Source organism: Lepisosteus oculatus, chromosome 9 (genome assembly GCF_040954835.1).
Source record: "Lepisosteus oculatus isolate fLepOcu1 chromosome 9, fLepOcu1.hap2, whole genome shotgun sequence".
In the NCBI taxonomy this organism is placed as follows: Eukaryota; Metazoa; Chordata; class Actinopteri; order Semionotiformes; family Lepisosteidae; genus Lepisosteus; species Lepisosteus oculatus.
Window position 1 is genome coordinate 21,556,389 of NC_090704.1, and position 21,523 is coordinate 21,577,911.

The 21,523-nt window shown below is 37.9% G+C and overlaps 1 protein-coding gene across 2 annotated transcripts in view; it reads left to right on the forward strand.

The window, feature by feature from the left end:
• Nucleotides 1-20,628, forward strand: part of LOC102691147 (cytochrome P450 4B1-like) — a 36,814-nt gene extending 16,186 nt beyond the window's left edge. For both annotated transcript variants that reach the window (XM_015355738.2, XM_006634989.3), the window contains 6 exons: nt 2,640-2,746; nt 8,891-9,081; nt 11,270-11,403; nt 12,702-12,766; nt 13,199-13,281; nt 17,295-20,628. In XM_015355738.2, the coding sequence (XP_015211224.2) occupies nt 2,640-2,746; nt 8,891-9,081; nt 11,270-11,403; nt 12,702-12,766; nt 13,199-13,281; nt 17,295-17,472 (758 nt within the window). In that variant the 3' untranslated portion in view covers nt 17,473-20,628. The remainder of the gene's footprint in view (nt 1-2,639; nt 2,747-8,890; nt 9,082-11,269; nt 11,404-12,701; nt 12,767-13,198; nt 13,282-17,294) is intronic.
• The last annotated feature ends 895 nt before the right edge of the window (nt 20,629-21,523 follow it).

Here is a 21,523-nt window from a genome sequence, read left to right on the forward strand (position 1 = left end):
TTTTTTCTTTTATTATATGGCCAGTAGCCGTATAACCCTGCAACTCACAACTGACAACCCACTGAAGCTAAGCAGGTGTGAGCCTGGTCACATGGATGGTGCTGGAAGTGGTGTTAGTGGGGCCAGTAGGGAGCACTCACCCTGCAGTCTGTGTGGGTCCTAATGCCCCAGTGTACGACGGGGACACTATACTGTAAAAAGGCGCCATTCTTTAGATGAGACATTAAACTGAGGTCCTGACTCTCTGTGGTCATTAAATGTCATGGATGTTGGAAGGGACGAACCGTGGAATGGCGGGAGAGCAGAAAAAGACCCTATGCGAAGCTGTGGAACAGGGAATTAGCCCGTCTCAGCAGTACAGAGTTCAGAAAAATCCGTATAGAAACCTATGCCCTTAGGCCACGGACGGAGCGGCGACCTGGTGCTTGGCAGGTCTCATGACATCCGAACGTCGATGCTGAGCAAAGGGGAATGAGTGACCCGGAAATATATAGCCCCAGACAGAGAGACACCGGAAGGACAGCAAAGACCAGGACACTAGGGACAGGGCCGAGTAGGAGCGCCCTCTGGCTGCACAGGACATGACAGTACCCCCCCCCCCTTCATGGGCGGCTCCTGACGCCCAAACAAATAAATGAGCTGCACAGCACTGGGAGGAGGAAAAATATCATTTAACTGAAAGGAAACCTCCAGGAGTCCACAGCTGAGAGCTGCCCTTTTCTCCAGGGTAAAAACCTTTATTGGGTAGAGGAAGGGGGGGTCAAGTAGAGCTCCGGAGGCTTAAAACAAAAAACAGACATACACAAGCACAAACCACAAAAATAAACCTGGGAGACCAGGGTAACAAACCACACGAAACAGATAAGAACCAAGAGTTCCACAACACAGAGGTTAGGGGGACCAGGAGAAGGGGAAACCAGGAAGTGAAAAATCAAAACACCAAGCAAAAACAAAAACACAAAAAGCCCAGGAAAAATACCGCAGACTGGGCAAAACAAGTTCAACATTCTATCACTGATATCGGAATTGACAACCCTTGGAGAGCCAGGCGCTAGACCCGCTCACAGGCACGGATGTAAGGAGTGATATCCAGCAATGAGAATAGATTAACAGAAAAAAGCTTACCATTCTATCACTGATATCAGAATGAACAACCCGGGGAGAGCCAGGCATAAAGCCTGCTCACAGACACGGATGTCCGGAGTGATATCCAGCAATAAGAATAGGAAAGCAGGAAAAAGCACAACATTCAATCACGAATGCCGGGAGAGACAACCCGAGGAAAGACAGGTATTCGTAAGCGGATGTCGGGACGGCATACCACTGAATGACCTGCTCACTGTTACGATCCCTGCCTCCTGGCTACGGAAGAGGCAGAAGAAGGCGTAGCCTTACCCATCAGTTTACCTATCAATTTTCTTATTCACCACCACACCCCCGTCTCATCCTATACTTAAACACCTGTCTTTTCCTACCTCCTCGCTCAGTATTGGTTTTCCTTTCGAGCTTCCTAGTTGCGCTACTCATTCTTCTGCCTTGTGTCCTTCTTGGTTTTCGGTTTACAGTTTTTCCCCTTTTGATGACGGTTTTTCGGATCACGGCTTGGCTTCCATACTCACGCTCTGTTTTGGATCTCTGGCCTCCCCTGGACTATCGGATTGCTCTATTGTCTACGGTTTCGGATCACACTTTGGCTTCGGTAACTCGTTCCCTTTTGGATCTCTGGCTTCCCCTGGACTCTCGGCTCGTTTCTTCGACTACAGCTTTCTTTGGATCACAGCTAGGCTTTATCAGCTCCTGCAAGTGGGTTCATTCACTGGTTTCGGTTTCTCTTACCGAATCCGTAACACTCACAGGCACAGAAATCAGGAGTATTATCCCACGATTAGAAAAGAAGAACTGAAAAAAAGCCCAGTGGAAAAAAACCTGCGGAAAGACAAAAGGCACCGCTCACGGGGTCGGAGATGGCTCAGCATTCTGTCACGGATGTCGGAAGGGACGAACCGTGGAATGGCAGGAGAGTGGAAAAAGACCCTATGGGAAGCGGCGGAATGGGGAATTGGCCAGGGCTCAGCAGTACAAAAGTTCAGGAAATGCCGTATAGAAACATATGCCCTCAGGCCACGGACGGAGCGAAGACCTGGTGATAGGCAGGTCATATAAAGGGGCGTGACATATAAAGTCCCATGGCGTTTCTCGAAAAGAATAGGGGTATTATCCCAGTGTCCTGGCTACATTTCCCATTGGCCTTAAACACTAATGGCTTCCTAATCATCCACATCTATGAATTGGCTTCATTGCTCTGTTCTCCTCCCCGCTGAAAACTGATATGTGGTGAGTATACTGGCACACTATGGCTGCCATCACATAATCCAGGTGGGTGCCACACATTGGTGATAGAGGTGAGTCCCCAATACCTGAAAAGCACTTGGAGTGGAGTGTCCAGAATAGGGCTATATAAGAGCAATTAATTTTTACTGTTTTTTAATGTCAAGTTTTATGGCTGTCTAAGAAAAGGTTGTTCTTCACTACCATAGTAAATAAAGTCAGTGCTTAGCATTGTTTCCACTAACTCAAGAACTAAGAACATTAGCTTCTTTGTGTTTTGTTTTCCACAATGCCTTCTGATCTCTTTACAGATGAAGTGATAAAGCAAAGGAAGGAAGCCCTAAAGGATGAAAAAGAACTTGACAAGATTCATAAGAAGAGAAACTTAGACTTTCTTGATATCCTACTTTGTGCAAGAGTAAGTTACTACTATCCAGTGATTCTGTAAATGATATAAAATGCAAGTTAAAAAAAGCCTGTAGTGCATACAGTTGTTTAGTAAAGCAGTTGAACAGGTATATGAAAATGTTGATAAGAAATCCAGTACAAAACAATAATCAAACAAAATCAAACAATCAAAAACAATGTATACATTATTTTAGCCTACAATAATTCTATACTCCAAAGCAATTCTGAATTACCTCTCTGCCAATTCCTAATCTCAGTCCATTTAGTATAGTCTTCTGAGCCAAAAAGATGCCATCCTCTAGTACTAGAAAGACAAAAAATTCTATTGATGTATTCTGATGCATCACCACAGTACATTTTGAGTGTGGCATTGGATATGGAAACTTCTAGAAATATTTTTGAACTTTTTTGATGATGTACAGTGGCAGCACGGTTGGCACAGTGATTAACATTGTTGCCTCTCAGCACTAGGTTCAATTCCAGACATGGGTTGCAATCTGTGTTGACTTCTTATGTTCTTCTGGTGTTTGTGTGGGTTTACCCTGGGTACTCTGGTTTCCTCCCACAGTCCAAAGGAGGTAGAGTAACCAGTGTCAGATTTCCCATTAGGCACTGTAGGCACAGTGCCTAGGTCCTATGAAATTTTTAGGGCCTACGAAAGAGGGAAACACTAGTGACTAAGATAAAATGTGCTGAAACAACATGCTTGCAACCAACTTTAGGCATCCAAATCAATAAACATATGCTATCTAGCGGCTGTTCTAGAAACTAGAAGTATCGAAGTGATGATCACTCAACTCGCTCCATCAATTACACGGTTTACCATTAGAATAGCTGGAATAGAATAGTCAATCGACATAATTCAATTGGTGTTTACCCCTCTTTTTGCACATTTATGAGTGAAATTGCCTAGGGAACGTGGCCCTAGTGTAAGTGTGAGTCTGTGTGTACCCTGCAATGGACTGAAATCCCATCCATGGCATAACCCACCTTCCATCCGTTGCTTGCTTGGATAGGCTCTGGTTCCCCTGCAACCTTGAACTGGCTGGAGCTGTTAGAAAATGGATGGATGTAAGATAACAGCATGAGATAATTTGGTGAATACTGTGAAAAGATTCAAGGTTTTCATCAATATCCCAAATAATCAGTTTACTAAATGTCATCATACGCAATGTTAAATGAAGTACAACTAGTTAAATCAATTTTGCTCTGTTCAAATTACAATAACAACATGAATATAAAGGATGAATTAAAAGGAGAAACCTACTAAATACTTTAAAACTCATCTCAATGAGAAAACAGTAGCGCTGGCCAAAGATCAGTGCTATTACTACCCCCGAAACAATCCCCAAAATTCTGATACAGATTTCTTTAAAAATGAAGTTAATGGACTAAGCTGCAAACTTCTGCGGGAATTGATCAGAGAATATGAACTGTAGCATGGAGTAAATGAAGAAGAAACATGAAGGAAACAGGCTTGAGCTTTCTTTGTTCAAGCAGACTCACATACAGATGCAGCCATTCAAAATGCGCAGGCGATACCGCATTATTTTCCGGTGCGCTTTACGCAGTCTACCGCGAGTTACCGGTAAATACCGCTAGTTACCGTAAATTCTCCTATAATACCGCAAGCAAAATAATAGTATCCGGAATTTCCGCAAGGTGGAGCTAATAAAGCTCAGCCTCTCATGTTTGAGCTGTCGCCATCAAAGTCTTTAACGAAGATATTACTAATAGTATTAATAATGAATGACCTTGGAGAAGCTGTAAACTCAAAGTATTGCCCTGGTCCACATTATTTTTTTCATTGACCGTCTTTGCAAAATGCTGTGGTGTTACTTTTACAATCACGCATTTGTTTCCAATCATGCAAAGTACAGTGATTCACCATGCCTTTCACATGCTCATAAAAGAGATTGATTTAGGAACATAAACATATTACCGTATGCAAACTGTACTGTATACAGTATGTATATGTATATTTAATGTCTTAACTGTGCCTGTTTAAGTATTGAATATTTATATGGAATTTTACCACTGAAGGGAAATCTTAGTACCTGAGCATAAAAAGAATAGGAGCATACTGTAACGCGTATTCAGAGCTAGTTCTGAATAGTGGCAAGCTTCTAATGTCAACTCGACTCGATTAGAAGACAATGAACATATTCTAGCCCTAAATGAATTAATAGCAAACATGGTTTACATAAAAGACATTTTTCCAAGAAAGTTTATAATAATACGATTTATAGTTGAAATCTGAGCCTAAATAAATAGAAAAAGCATTTTCAGAGAGCAATTATGCTGTGTTTATGTAGAAAAAGCGATTAGATTTATGAGCAATCTAATTATTCGTTTAAAACGCTATATAAAATAAAGTTTATTATTAATTTGCTGGACAGAGCGGTGAACATTATTATGGATAAGACAAAGAAAACGATCCTGATCAGTTTAGAAATCTGTGTACGCTGTAAGGTTTTTACTTCTTAAACTTTTAAAATACACGTTTCGAATAGAAAGAAATCATCTTCCTGGTACAGTATGTATAGCAAACCAGCACGTCTTTTTTCTCCAATCAGAGCGGTTAGACGCTCGGTTAAAAGCAAAGGAGATTGTCTCTTATAGTGGACATAAAAACTAGAGTTCACTGGCATTATATCCTAGAAGACACAGATCGGCACCAGACCAGGAGAATGCCCGCAGCGTAAAAGAAAATGCCTGATGAACTAGGGATTGGACAGTTTCCAAGTGCTTGTACAATCGATGGAAATGTTCAAATAAATGTGCAAAAGAAATAAAATAATCATTTATTTCTTTATCATATTGGCTAGCTAATGTCCTCTCTTTGCTAGTTAGTGGCTGTGTTTCTGCGTTGGGTAGCAACGGGTGACTGTTCTCAGGGGGAAGATGTAAACAGCTTAATTTTCGTGTTAAATAATTTTTTAAAATTAAAATTCATTCCATACAGCAATCACATATTTGGGTACCGTTTCATAAAACTTTCATGCTTAAAATGTTTAGGGAGAAATGGAAGACTGATAATGGAATGGAATGAATGATAAGTGTCGCAGTTTAAATAATTTTCATAGTTAGAAATTATGAAACGCTCTGTTAAAAGCAAGGGACCTTTTATGTCCGTTGCAGTAAAAGAAAATGCCTGACAAAGTAGGGCTTGGGACAGATTCCAAGGGCATTTTTGCAATTTACGTTGCATTGTCCATTTTGCTGCTGTAATACAGTTTAAAATAAGTCTAAACTTAAGGGAATAAGGGAAATGTTTTTTTCGAATAAATGTTTGTTAAAAAAAAGTCATGGTTCCACAGTGGGATTCAATCACAGACCGCGTGACATGGGAGTCAGGAACCTAACCCACAGCGCCACCAGCAAGGTCACATGCAGAGTGCTGAAAAAGCACTACAGAAACATTATCAACAGATAATGTACGTTATTAATTTAGTTAGATACGCGATTCCATATTATATTCCCTTTTAATCAAATTCTAAAAGTATAGTTGTTGACTCTGGTATCTCATTAGTTAAAGACTTCGATGCTTAAAATGTTTAGGGAGAAATGGAATACTGGTGTGTATTTTTTCTTTAAAGTACTGAGACCAGCCATATACTGTATGTTTATGTTCCAAAATTAATATCGTTTATGGCCTTCACACGCGTTACAGTATGCTCCTATTCTTTTTATGCTCAGCTACTTAGATTTCCCTTCAGTGGTAAAATTCCATATACAGTAAATATTCAATACTACAACGGGCACAGTAAAGACGTTTACTGTAAATTTTTCTAGGACAGACCAACAAACCACGAGTGCCCCTGTCGGTCAACCAATCACGTACCGCGGTACCACGCGTCATCGTGCGTCACAATGCGCAACGCCGTGGCCAATTACCTCCGGTACGTGTGTGTACCGCGCACTTTGAATGGCTGCATCTGTATGTAATGTTTGGAGGAATGCAGATGGGAGAATGAATTAAAAGAGAAGTATGCATGGTTCAGGTGGTGGAACAAAAGTCAGATTACTCAAGTAATAGTACTTGAGATTGGAACGCATGAAGAGAAGCAGAACACATTCATTAATGTGTCAGTTAACACCGCACCAATTGAATGCCCATGGAGGGAAGTAAAGTGATAGAGAACCCATAATTAAAGGAGCCTGAGCTGCATCATGGGAGAAGGCACCGGGGATGGCAAGGGCTGTGAACGAGGAGGCCTGCAACCATACTATATTGATACTATGCACTCATACCCTTAGGGGAAGTGAGCATCAGCAACCTACTGGGAGAAATCAAAGGAGGACTGAGGAAAGGAGAGAGACTAAAAATTAAAGGCTGGGTCATATGTATTGTGGATTGGATGCTCAACACTAATTATAGAGAAAAGGGTGGGTGGTGTAGGAAAAGAACAGAGTGAGCAGGATTAGGTGAAGAGAGAAAATGGGGAAAGAGAGATGAAGGGGGCGCCATTGTGTGGAGATCCAGGTAGGGCTTGCAAGATCAGGAGAATTGAAAGAAAAGAACAGACAGCAAAGAGTTTGTTGTTTTCCATGGATAATTTGAAGTTGGAAAGCTGCTTGTTCAAGAAGAGTGTAGTGTGTTCTCTGAAGGCACCAGTTCTGTAGGGTTTGGGTATTTACTCGGACAGTTATTAATTGTAGCGTAAATCACAAAATTGATTCTTTTGATGGCTTTAGAATCCAACCATGTAACATAACTCAAACAACGCACACACACAGGTACTAATACACGAGGATACATTTATTAATACATAGAATATGCATGTAAACCTAAAAGATCTTATCGAGAGGGTAATCAGAATACAAAAGATATATATTCAGTCAGTTACAAAGAGTTACATATATCAAGAGGACATACGTTCAGTATATCATTCATTTAGACCGTTTCGTAAATGAACTTGGTTATAACTTCTACATTAGATACTCAAAACAAGTACATAACTCTTAGAAATTAAATTGATATCAACTGGTTGGGATAACAATTGAATTCTCGAGCTGTAAGGCATTGAAGTTGAATACTCATCCAATCTCTGGGGATTCAGATCTCCTGCGGGCTCTCTGGCTCCGTGCCAGGCTGTGCTGTGTGGCTTGCGATGGTGCGCTGCTGACGCTCACTGACTGGCTAGTTAGTGTTGGCTTTAACTAGCACAGTTTGTGCACAGGAGAAAAGATGACTGTGGGTCCCAGCAAGTCAGGAAGAGTACCGGTTCATTCCTGATGAAGAGCTAGTTCTGAATAGCGATTCAGCTGTCCACAGTTCTGACCTATTCACGAGGCCTGCTGCTGGTGCTAACCTCGGGTGGATCCTCTGGTTACTCTCTGGCAACCTCAGCTCTAGACTCTTAGAACAATTGAAAGTTCTGGCACTCGGACACACTGGCCGTTCCTTGGTTCTCCGGGCTGAGTCTCAGGATGGTCAGGAGGCACGCTGCGAGAATGTTCTGCTCCTGGGCTGTCCTGCCCTGGAATTCTCCTTTGAATTCCCTTTAAAAAGTCCACAGAATTCTCCTACAGGCTCTCTGTGTTGCCTGTTTTTACCTGGAGGAACTTCAGCTCGTTGATTGGCTGAAAGTTCCATGGGCATCAGTCCCACGTGGGTTACTCGGCCCTACCAGTCCCTGATTGGTTGATCAAGGTGAGATATGAGTCACTTACTCCTGACACTTAGGAATGCAGTCCAGATGTCCATCTGGCACTCCCTAGACAGATAGGCGCCAATGGATGACCATTGATCATGATAGCCAGGCTTAGCTAAGTACATCCCCATTTGGGAGCTGTCCCTTATCAAAAGAAAACATCTTTAAATCAGCCTGCATGAATAGATGAACAGAGAGATGGGGCCTCATTTGGGAAAGCACCACAACACTTAATTCTGTCTTATTAACAAGCATTGTCGCTACAAGAGGAAGAAAATGACTCCATTCCTGGTGAACACGCCAAAGGTAAGGTCACAGCTGGCAGCCAGAGAGTATTATTATGTAGAGATTGTAGGGAAGAAGGGCACAATTAGACTTCCTCCTGAATACCATTTCTTTGTTATTTCCATCATTAGATTATATAAATAAATACATGATTTCCATCAAAGAGAAACATTATTCTAATTAAATCTCTACATAATTGTGTTAAACTGCAGGATGAAGAAAATAAGGGCCTTTCTGATGAAGACATTCGGGCAGAGGTAGACACTTTTATGTTTGAGGGACATGACACTACTGCTAGTGGGATTTCCTGGATCCTGTACAGCCTGGCATCAAATCCAGAACACCAGAAAAAATGCAGAGAGGAAGTTCTCATGGCTTTAGAAGGGAAAGACACCGTGGACTGGTTTGTCAGCCTTAACCAATTTATATATTATGGTATCTTATTATTGCGGATTAATTCTCAATATGTGCTTGCAAGTGGCAAGGAAATCGCTAGGATTACTACAGCTGTTTGCCTGGGAGACACCCAACTCTGATAACATTTAGCTAATAGGATGCCAAAGCTTTCGGACTCTTTAACTCTTAGCAAACCTAATTGTTTCGCTTAGAATGAAGACAAAATTTTACATAATGGGGTTGAACTTCTTTTTTCCACAAAATACTCCATTCGTCGGCCAATTATACTGCCTGTATTACCAGTATCCAAGGCAGTATTGATTTTTTAATATTTGGTAAAAATATTATCTTTTACTGCTAATGATTTGCCATTGCCTATAATAATACATTTTACAGAATTATATGAAAGCAAACAATACTGAAACACTTTTTTTAAAAAAATTCAAGAGCTTTTAAGAATATGCTGTATGAAATATTAGACCTTTTTGAATTGATTACATTCTGAGATTAACAAAAAGAAGGGCATGCAGTTTGTGTGAATGATAGACGTACAGGTTCAGTACCTTTAACCACACTGCAGCATTTTCTTATCTTAGTAAATTAAACATTAATAATGGTCTGAGAATGTGGTAGGCAAAGCTTTTGTCACGGACGTCCAAAGGGACTAACCGTGGGGAGCAGGAGAGCAGAAAAAGACCCATATGCATAGCGGCGAGACGGGAAAAAGGCCCGGGCTCATTAGTGCAAAGAGTTCAGGAATGCCGTATAGAAACCTATGCCCTCAGGGAGCGGACGTGGGGCGCCCTGGTGCTAGGCGGGTCTCAGGACATCCGAACATCAATGCTGAGCCCGGACAGAGTGCAAGACCCGGAAATATATAGCCCAAGGAAGAGAGGGACAGGAAGGACAGCAGACCGGAAACTAGGGACAGGACAGAGAAGGAGCACCCTCTGGCTGCAGAGGGCATGACAGCTTTTATATCACAGCAACAATACCATTATTTAGCCTAATTGTGTCCGTGGCTAAACAATGCTGAGCCTGGTCAGTTCCAAGATGGGAAATGTCTACGAAAAATCATACCACTGCTGTAACTAAGAGGCACTCTTGCCCCTGGACCAAAATTTCCAATGCCCTATTGTGGTGACAGAGGACAAGGTACTATAGAGTGTACAGGAACAATTAATAGGTTTATTCCATGATGAAACAACAGACTACTTTTCTTCTAAATTCTCTCTATTTATTGTAGGTTTCATTTCACACCTCGCTTCACCTATCCTGACTTCACACCTCCTGATTGGCCTCTCTTTCTGTCCCACGTTCCTGCCCCTCGCTTCTCCTCTCTCCCAGCTTTTGTTTTCCCGCTACATTACCTTTGGTTACTGCCCTGTCTTTCTCACACCTGAAGAAGGCTCCACGGCCGAAACGTTGTGTTTTCTTTCTTCTCTTTTCAGCATGGAAAAAACCTATTACTTGTTCCTTTGCAGCTTACGCATGCTGACGCAGCTACCCACCTGAAATCCTATAGAGTGTACTGTTCTTAGAATGAAATGTTAAACCAAAGTTCTATATAAGTGGCCATTAAAGATGCAATGGCACTGTTACGAATAATAGGTGTTTTAACCCTATGGAATTGGTGAAATTCTACTTTTTGCTTGCATGGTTGGGTCTCCTTATGACTTCCCTTAATTTAGTTTATGAAGTACTTTCACACTTATAGTGTGTACTAGGGCTTCTGTCAATAGCTTCTGTGTGTCCTGCTCTAGTGGATGAAGTGGTTGCCTCTTATACATAGAGTGCTTCGCAATTTTAGCTATACGAGAAGTGCTTTTAAAGATGCTAAATAAAATAAAGTTAATTATTATTACAAGTGACGTACAATTGATTTAGGAAAACAGACCTACCCTGGTATACAGTATACAGTAGGTGTTGGTGGTAGGGGTTTCCAACCTTCATATGACCATGTGGTTGTCCTCAAACCAAGAGGAGTATATAACTATATGTCATATCTGTAACTTTTTCAGAATCACATCATTCATTGCAGGTTGTCTGTATTTTCTGAATATTCTTGAGTTTTACATTATAACCTTTGAGTGTTTTTCACAACTCTCAATAACTAAAATATATTTTACAATACTTTTCTTTGTGTGTGCACCTTGTGACTTTAATATTATCATTTATGTTTTTTTTTATTATAGGGATGATCTTAGTAAAATACCATACACAACAATGTGTATAAAGGAATCACTCCGCCTATACCCCCCTGTGCCAGGGATATCCCGGAAACTCACCAAACCCATGACATTCTTTGATGGACGAACAGTTCCCGAAGGTTTAGCTTTATTTCCATTATTTATTTGTGTGTAAATGAAAGTAAACTAAAATATTTTTTATTAAAAAACAAGATAAATTACACATATTAAATAACAATAAAAATTAAACAAGTCCTGTTTTAGTTTAATATCAAACTGTGTGTAAACTTTGTCCTTGACAATTAAGTGAAAAGACTAATTCAGCAGACTTTCAAAACTAACAAATAAATATTAACAAGATATCTCTTTGATCTATTACTGAGTCATCAGTAAATGGAGACTACAAAATATAGAATACTGATGTGAATGATGTAAGTATGAATATGGTTTGACTTGTAGCAATTCCTCCATGAGTGCAAAGTAGTTAAGAACATAATCAACATTACAAATAACTTGTTTTGCTTTCTGCTATGCTAGTAGTTCAGTAATCTAATCTACTTAGCTAGTAGTTAGTTAAATTCCCCTGAAAATGTGTCCCATACAACTCAGGACTCCAATTTATCCAGGGATAAATATCATCATGTAGAATGCATGTGCAAGGTTTTTGTTTCAGATTTGCAATTTCAATTCAATTGTATGTGTTCTAGACCTTAACCTTTTCTATACATGATGAAACACGTTCAATTTACAAATTATTAGTAACTTACAAATAAGTTCCATGCAGAACCTAAAAACTGCGTACATACTGGAGTGATGTTTAATAAATATATTTACATTAATTATTAAATTAAAACATTAAAAATGATTGATGGACATGCATATCTGTTTTCATGTTAAAGATGAGCAAATCAATAAAATGTTATGCTGTAGTTAGAGCCCCATCTCGCTTAAACATTGATTAATTCAACGACTTAAAAGATCATGAGTACCTGAGAAAATGCAGTGGAAATCCAAGCGGTCCCTGCAACACTTGTAAGCAGCTATTTGAAATATGGCATAAGTGTCTTTCCCAATACCAAAAATGTATTGAATTTGTAATGTGTCATATACATAAGACTATTTTAATTTATTTAGACTACGATATTTTATATATATAAATATATTAGGATATTTCGTTTCTGAGAAATTGTAGTATGCTTAAACTAAAGAGTTTTGAATGGCCCTCAGTTAGTTGTATGAACACTTCTACTTGTTCTTTGGGAATTGGATGCAATTATCTCTAGAAATGTATTTCATAGCTAAATTATTGGGTCAGCAGCACTATCATTTACAGTATTCTATACTGTATAAAAGTAACAAGTAATATGACAGTGTAATATGAATATTTATCATTCATGTATATTTTATTTACAAATTTCACCTTTTTACTTTCTTAAAGGTTTTATTTTAGGAATAAGCATCTACAGCATTCATAGGAATTCTAGTGTTTGGGAAAATCCAGAGGTAGGTTTAAAGCCATTTTAAAAACAATAAATACATTGCAAACCATATTGGTTATCTGGGGAAAATAATTCTTCTACAAATCACTCTTTTTGATGCACCAGATTCATACTGCTTGCCTATTGTATGTGAAGAGATATGTTTTTTGTCATGAAAACTAATGGTTCTTTCTCAGTTGTTAACATGTAAAAAGGATCAATTAATCAAAATGTAGTTTGATTTGACTTTAAAAATAATCATTGTTGCTTAATTGTGACTTTGGATCTAAGCAATTACTTTCAAGATAGTCCCGCCTACTACAAAGAAGTGTTTTTTCCTCAACATTTCTTTATATATGTACAGTAAAGCATCATTTAACATATAAAGGTTTGGAATTGTGGAATGGCTAATAGAAGATTATAACCTGACTTCTTTGTTTTCTGCTTTGCATTGTAGGTATTTGATCCTCTGAGGTTTTTACCTGAAAACTGTGCCAAACGACATCCCTATGCTTTTGTTCCTTTCTCTGCAGGACCAAGGTTTGTGCTTGTCAATAGTGTACACTATGGGATCGCATGTTGTCAATGTATTGTTCTGTTAATATAAAGTTCCAGAAATAAAAGAAATAAAAGCAGTCTCTGATTTACCTGTTTATGACCTCAGGTATCACTATTCGAGCATTTCTAACCTCTCAACCGGATAATCTCTAAACGTGCCCAAAAAATTGCCAAGTGAATGAATATAGAATTGGGCAATGTTTAATGCAATTTCACAATACTATTTTTTAAAGTACAATTTTCACATAAATCATCCTGAAGAAGTGTATATTCCACTGAGTGTATCATCCACTCACGTGTATTCTCCACTCATGTGCATGGTGGTAAAATATGTCATGGATGAACTCGTGAATTGCCCTTATCTGTCTCAATTCTTTAACACTATTATTAATATAATTATTACTATTGTTGTTGTTGTAATTATTATTAAACATCTGTCTTTAGTTTCAGTTTAACATTGTGTCAGAACATCTTGTGTTTCACATGTTTCACATTCTTTCACTTCTAATGTAATAAACAATCTTTCACATTAGAAGAGAAACTTGTAGAATGTCATTCTATTTTTCATTCTTTATTTACACATTATAGGAACATATTCTTTATGTTGAGCCATCATTTTCAGGCACAAATTATTAAGGAAACTCACCCATGCATAAACTGTGCGAGCCACGGAAAAACTGTGAGCACCTACTGTGGTGTCACAGGGGATTGGATAAAACAAAACGAGATGAAATTGTCCGAAAAACTCATACCACGCATTTTCCTTTTAAAACTTCCCGGTTCTGTCCCGCCTTTACTCCTCTGTCTGCTGATTGTCTACAATTTCCCTATATCTTAAAGCCCAATCCGTATTCAAATTTCTGTTCCGTTTTCCAGTCCGTTATTTATAAATGCAATCACCATAAAAAACACAACACCTTAACCAAATCACAATCCATATTCTGATGTCTGTTTAATTTCCAATCCATTATTTCTAAATCCAATCTGCTGAAACTCTTCCATATTCCCACTACTTCCTCCAAGGTACATCCACCTCACTGGCTTCACGCCGCTCAGTGTTTCTGGGGCATTTAAATATTGTTTCCTAGCTTGGCTCACCTGTTTATCATTGTGTTGTTGGATAGGGTGTTTCCGTAAACTGGTTAGTGGAGTTTTCCTTCTGGCCATCTTGCTCAGGTCCATGTCCAGTATTCTAAGACTATCGTTTCTGAAATATCTATTGATGATGACCCTCTGATGTTACACTACAAACAGAAAACCAGCATTAATACTATACAGTAGGTTTTACTAATAAATCAATACATAATTGTACACATGCAAACACATATGAGTACATTAAAATAACAATAAAGAAGTTAAAAAATGTACTGTAACCATTGTGTTATTTGAGAAATTACTGTTATAAATAATACAAAAAAAGTTCAAAAGGATTCTCATACAAAACTATCCATGATGGATTACATATGTACTGTTAATAACTTTACTAAGTATTAGATAATGAGATAATTGGATAATTTTTTAGGCCTTTAAACTTTCCAGACAGGGAAAAGACCTCAGTTCTTGATCCAAAATTTTAGTGCCATTTAAGGAATTGTAATATTTACGGTAAAGAAAAGATCAATTCAATCATCTCCTGTTTAAGAACAAAACAGTTTTTTTAAAAGGACATTGCATGTTATTCTAAAAAACATTCTTCTATAGTAGCTTGTATCTTTGGCTTTTGTGTAAAGATGCTGTTTTATAAAAAGTGAAATTTAATATTGATCAGTTAAAAGAAGTGAGAACATTTAAGTTCCAGAAATTCAGTCCTTTCTGGAAGACATTTTCTGACTTAAAAACAGAATCGTGATTTTACATATGAAGTATGAAACACTGTCATAATGAAGACACAGGTTAATATGTGGTATGACCTCACTGATCATTAATGCAGTCCCAGCAGCATGGACACATAGATCATATTAATGTCTGCATACACTCTGGGGCAACTTCTGCAACTGTATAGGTGTGGACAATTCATGAGGTTGGTTGGTCATGTTGTCTCCTTTTGATACCATTATTGAGTTGGTCCCACAGGTCCCACTTAATAAACCTTTATTTTCTTAAGGTCATACCATTGCTATCCTTTCATTCTGTAGTCTAACATTATCCTGGTATACTCAACTCTTCTGGATAAGTTTCAAAGAAAGGAGAAAGAAATACAAACAAAATCACAATTTGTATGACATCACATGTCTTCAGCTTAATATTTTTAATAAACAAATATACAAGTAGTGGACAAACAAATGAAAATGTAAAGTGACTTACGATGTTATTAGTGACTAGGGTCACTATGTCTGAACATTATAGTCTGTTTATATATGACTGAAAAACATAACATTTTTTATGATGTCTACCAGCTTAATAAATTCTGCTGGAGGGATGCGGTGCTATTTTTCTATGACAAAGTCAATGAAATTATGCCTGGTTGATGGAGGTGGAAAATGCTGTCACAAATGTCATTCCAGAATATCTGATGTTCGTTTGGATTCAGATCTAGTGACTAAGCTGGCCATGACATATGAATAACATAAGTGTCATTTTCATTAAACCTTTTGGCAACCGCATGTTGTGAATGGGAGCATTGTCATCCTGGCTGTCTGCTGCTAGATGTCATATGCCTCTTGCTCCCTCGCTCTCTTACTCTTACTAGAACTTTTCCTACAGTCCTGTTCAGGACTGCTGCTCTTCACAGTCCCTTCCAGGATTCCCACTGTTATATTTTCTCCACAGTCTCCTTCAACACTGTCCCTACTATTTCTCTCCCTTTATCAGGGTTCCTTATATTGCACTTTTCACTTTACTAAACCCCACAGTTCTTCCTTACAATCTCCTCCGAGATTGTTGCTCTTCCTGTTTCCGTTTACAGCTGGGCTCTACTTCTGCACTCACACCAGCAGTGTTTCACACCTACTGCTACCTCTACTCCAGGTCTCTCACTACTGAGCCTCAGAACATGGAGATCTTGTGTTTGCTTTCACCTACAACAGCTACTGTAGCTCAGGACTGAACTACTCTGCCTAAAGCTCTCTCACAGCTCCAACTCATATTACTCCAACTCAGTTCAGCTGTGATTACCTAACCCCCCCCCCCCCCCCCCATGAGGGCTCCACCCCTTAAAGACGTCAGACCCTTGACAGCATTACAATATGAATTTGCAGCTTTTGACTGGCTCTCAGTTTTTGATGAGGCTCGTCTTCAGCTTGTTTTCCTGATAACTAAACATGTAAAAGAAAAAACATAACTAACGATTTAACAAAATTTTGGTACCTGTTTGTATAATGTCTGAATGTAATATTGATTGCATTTTTTATCATTGTAATTAAAACTAAATATTGTCATTACATTAATAAAGTATCACATACTATATATGTTATATTAACACTATAACATTTTGTGCCAAACAGGTTTAACTAGAAAAATGCAATGTGATTATAAATGTGAGTTATTAACTGGAATTCAAGACGGAAAAAGATAGAAAGTTAATTTAATCAGTTATTAATGGTGATTGTGAAGATCCTAATTACAATCATCATGGAACTGTATATAATGAAAATAAACACCTCCCTTTGCATTAGTCTCAAGCATCCCTCCTTCATCCTATCTACACTTTGCAGTTAGTCCTTGGTTAACTCCTCTCTGAATCAGGTTTAAGCCTCCTGGTCCTATGGCTAGGAAGCTGCCCATTAACCGAGCGAGTTAAGTCAAACCTATCCTACCAAACAATCCAGACATTCACAAAGCACTCTACTTTGCTTTTTCCTCCAGAACTCTTTTTAATAGACCATAACAGTTATAATCAAAAGCCTGTTTGATACTGAGCTTTCCTTTTGTAAAACAGTAGAATTGTTTTTTGGATGGTGCTACAACGATACTAATTTATTTTAGTAACTTATAACATGTATTCATTTGTAATAAATTGCTCCTGTAATAAATTTGTACATTCCTCTTCCAAATAGGAACTGTATCGGACAGAACTTTGCCATGAATGAGATGAAAGTTGCGGTAGCATTAACCCTGAAGCGCTTTGAACTGGCAGTTGATCCAAACAAGACTCCAAAGAAGATTCCTAAGCTGGTTCTTCGTTCACTCAATGGGATACACCTAAAAATCAAACATGCTTCAAGAAAAACCTGAATTCAAACCTTGTAACTGTACTGACAATTTTTTCATTATTCTGCCTTTCTAAAATAGAAGTAAAATAGAAGTACAGGTGTAATTTAGTTTAAAAACTCAGGTTTGTTTTGATTTGATATATGGTAACTTGCAAATTTACTCCTGTAAAGTTTCCACATTTCTTGCTATCTAAACTTTTAATCATGGTATTTTCAAAGGAATTTATAATCTACACCAAACAAATCCAAATAAATAAATGCTGAAAATGTGGGAATAAAATGAGATTTGGAAAAACAAAATGTTTCTCAATTGCATAAGTATTCATCCTCTTTGCTATGGCCACCCTAAGACTGTTTGGGTGCAAAAGCATAGTTTGTGAGGTCACAGAATTATTGTCTCAATGTAATCAAATTCTTTAACTTGACTATAGAGTTATCTGTCTCTGTAACATTCCTTGGACAAAGATTCAATTTCAAGCCATAACGCATGTAGTGATATGACAAATTGACCAGAAAGACTAAGGAGCTTTCAAAACAAATCAGGTATACAATGTGCTTCTGTAGTTTGGTGAAATTGTACTAACAAAGAAACAAGCCAACAAATATAAAGGGAAAGCATATTTCATACTTTGGTGTTAATTCAGTTGGTTAAGGAAATGACAGTACTAGCCAACGGTCACAACCTCCCTTACTTATGATGACTGAACCAAAGAGGATGCTGCAACAGTGAAGTTAAAGTGAAGATAGGGGTGCTAAAAAAGATGTGTGTAGAGTTTTGCAAGAACTGAGGAGAACACACATGTAGCACAGAGTGAATGAGAAGCTCTTATGATGCAGGCTTGAGTTTGTTTGGTTGAGTAGATTTGGATATGCATTGTTTCAGCTTTTCTCTAAAGAAGAATGAAGTGTCTAAGAAGCATGTATGATGCAGGTGATGGAATGCAACTTTCAGGGTAGAGTGTCAGCGACCAGGATGGGCTCCTATAGGGACAGAGATAAAGGAGGATTGAAAAGAGGAGAGACAAAACTATACAATTAGAGACTGGAGCGGACTGCGTACTTGATCAGAAAGATAAAGAAGAAAGGGGGGTGGGAAGATCAAGCATGATCCAGAGAACAGAGAAGGTGGAGAGAGAGACAAAGTAACTGCTGTTCCAAAGGTCCAGGAAGGGATAAGGGGAACTGAATAAAAAAACAGACACCCCGGCAGAGACAAAGTCTGTTGTTTTCTGTGGAGAAACAGGTGGAAGTGCTGCTTGTGTTAGAAATTCCAAATTTGAGATACATCTGCCTCCAACATTACCATAATTTTAGTGCTAAAAAGATGAGAACAAAGTTGTGGGCATTTAGCAGTATTTATATGTAGGGGAGCAGTAGTGTGAATTTTACTTCATCCAAAACATTTATTAAACCATTAATGGCACAGATCAAAAGGAGTTTCTTTAAATTCTTCAGGCATATGACAGGAGATTTTATGGTTAGATGAAACATAGATTTTTGCCTAAGTCAAAGCATTACATCTTTTGCATCACCATGTTAACTCCATCCTTACTGTTGAGCAAGGAGGTTTTAGCATCATGTTGTGGGAATATTTCTTATTTTTATGGTTTTAGGAAGCTTGTTGTAAGAAACAGGTAGGGAAAATGGATGCTACACATTACAGGCAAGAGACAAGAGAGTGTGGTTGAATTACTCATGAATTATAAACTGGGTAGGAAATGGACTTTTCAGTGGGACAATGTCCTGAAACAAGGCCAAAGCAAGACTGAATAGGTCTAGCAATAGGCCAGTGAATGTAGTCAAGTGAAAATCCTGACATCCAAAAGAAAATGAATGGTGACTCTTGAAATCATTAAATCTTCTCGAAAAACCTGCAGCATTTTTCTCAGATAATATTGGCAATACTACAGTATTCCACTGTAGAAATTTGTGGAGATCTGTCCAAAAATATTAATGGTGCTACTGTATATCAACACAGGGGCTGAATACCTATATGCTATCAGTGATTTTTTTCTGTGTACATCTTTACAGGTTCTTGCTGACATTTAAACATTTCTTAACTATTTTGTATTTAATTATTATAGTGAAAGGGCAGGGAATGTACTATAAATTGTTGCTAATGTGCTAATTTTCCAAAAATTAAGTAGTTAATGTTAATACCTTACTGCATATTTAATCTTTGTATAAAAACCCAATTATGCTAACATTAAAATCAGATGCAAAAATGAAATTGATTTTTGGTTTTGCATTTATATTTGTATTTGGAATTTATGGTGACACAAAGGCTTGACTGTACATGGGTTTTGAAGTTAAGAAGACAGGAATCTTTTGTATAATGATTCCTTGTGTTAGCTATGTCAGCTATGTGGATAGGTCTATATGCATTTACATTGACTTCCTCATAAGTGGCGAATTCAAGCCCTTAAGGTAGAAAAAAATCAGGTTCTATAGGCCGGTTTAAATTCTGAACTTGGGAATCTGGGAAAAAATACATTTGAACAAAAGATTAGAAATAACTGTTGTACAAAACTAATTCCCTGTGGTTTAAGTACTAGACTAAACATCCCAGCTGTTAATTACTCCTGCTGTAAAGCTGCTGAAAATCTGATGCTGCAACACCATACAGTACCTACCTTAATAAAAAATGTTATTATTTATTAATTATCCTCCATGTTGATGCTAGTAACCTAATACCAAAAGAATGTATGTAATGTATGATATAATTTGCATTGAAAAAGAAATTTCAAATTGTCTTCCTTGTTTGTTATTGAATCATACTTTATTCATCTTTATCAAGTGGTTCACCAATTTCTTTGAAGAGTGAGATTGTTTTTTAAAAAAATCAGAAATTGCTTGTGTAGTGTATATTGGCCGGGAATTTCAATAATCTAAAGAAAAAATTAATGCTGTGGTGAAATCATTTTAATTAAATAATTATTTTTTTCACAATTATTTAAAAATGATTTGATAATTGTTATTACGTGGAAGGCCTAATTTTGAAAACTAGCCATTTGCATTTTAAACATCAAATTTCAGCTGCTGCATGTTGTAGGTGGGCAAAACCAAGCAGTGTGAGCTTCCACTGTGATTGGGTGTTCTCAGTTTTCCTTGAAAGTCCAGACTGATTCTTCATGTTGCTAGAAGTGGACTCTGTAAAATTAAAGATTTATTCAAATTACATTTGACCCTGAAATGATTTTATGCAGACATTTATGTATTTCAATTGATTTTACTTAATATAGATGCAGCCATTCAAAATGGGCGGGGTATTTCACTGTATACCCCAGTGGGTGTGTCACGCAGTATCACAGGGTAAATCGCGTCATTTGACGTCATGCAGGAAAGTATCCGGCATCACCTTGTAAAACCGCCAGGAGGAGCCAATAAAGCTTAACCTCTCATGTACAGCATTTGAGCTTTTAAATTTAAACTGTGTATTACAGCATGTTACTCATCAGTCATTAAAAAGTTGGTATATTTTATGAAAGCAAGATTGCTCAGTTGGACAAAAGTACACAACCTACCTTTATCAGAAATATTTATGCATCAAAGCTTTTACCGAAGATATTACTAATAGTATTAATAATGAATGACTTTGGACAAGCTGTAAACTCAAAGTATAATTTCTTTAGCACATTTGTACAAGCACTTGGAATCTGTCCAAGCCCTACTTTGTCAGGCATTTTCTTTTACTGCAACGGACATAAAAACTCCCTTGCTTTTAACAGAGCGTTTCATAATTTATAACTACTAAAATTATTTAAACTGCGACGCTTATCATTCAACCAGAGCTCAAAATATCACAAGGATCCTCAAGAGCACAGCAAAGACTGTACTAAAAGATACTTGTATCAGATACATGAGAATCCAGGCTTTTTTATCAACGCTTTCTTTTCCGTATACCAGATATTATGGAATCACTTCAGAAGGGTGTCAGCCAGTCAGATTCCAGGAATCGGTACTTTAAAGAAAAAATACACACATTTCTCCCTAAACATTTTAAGCATCGAAATCTTTAACTAACATGTGAAATAGCGTGTAAAAAGTGGTAGTTTTAAGCTTTTCCGCTAATA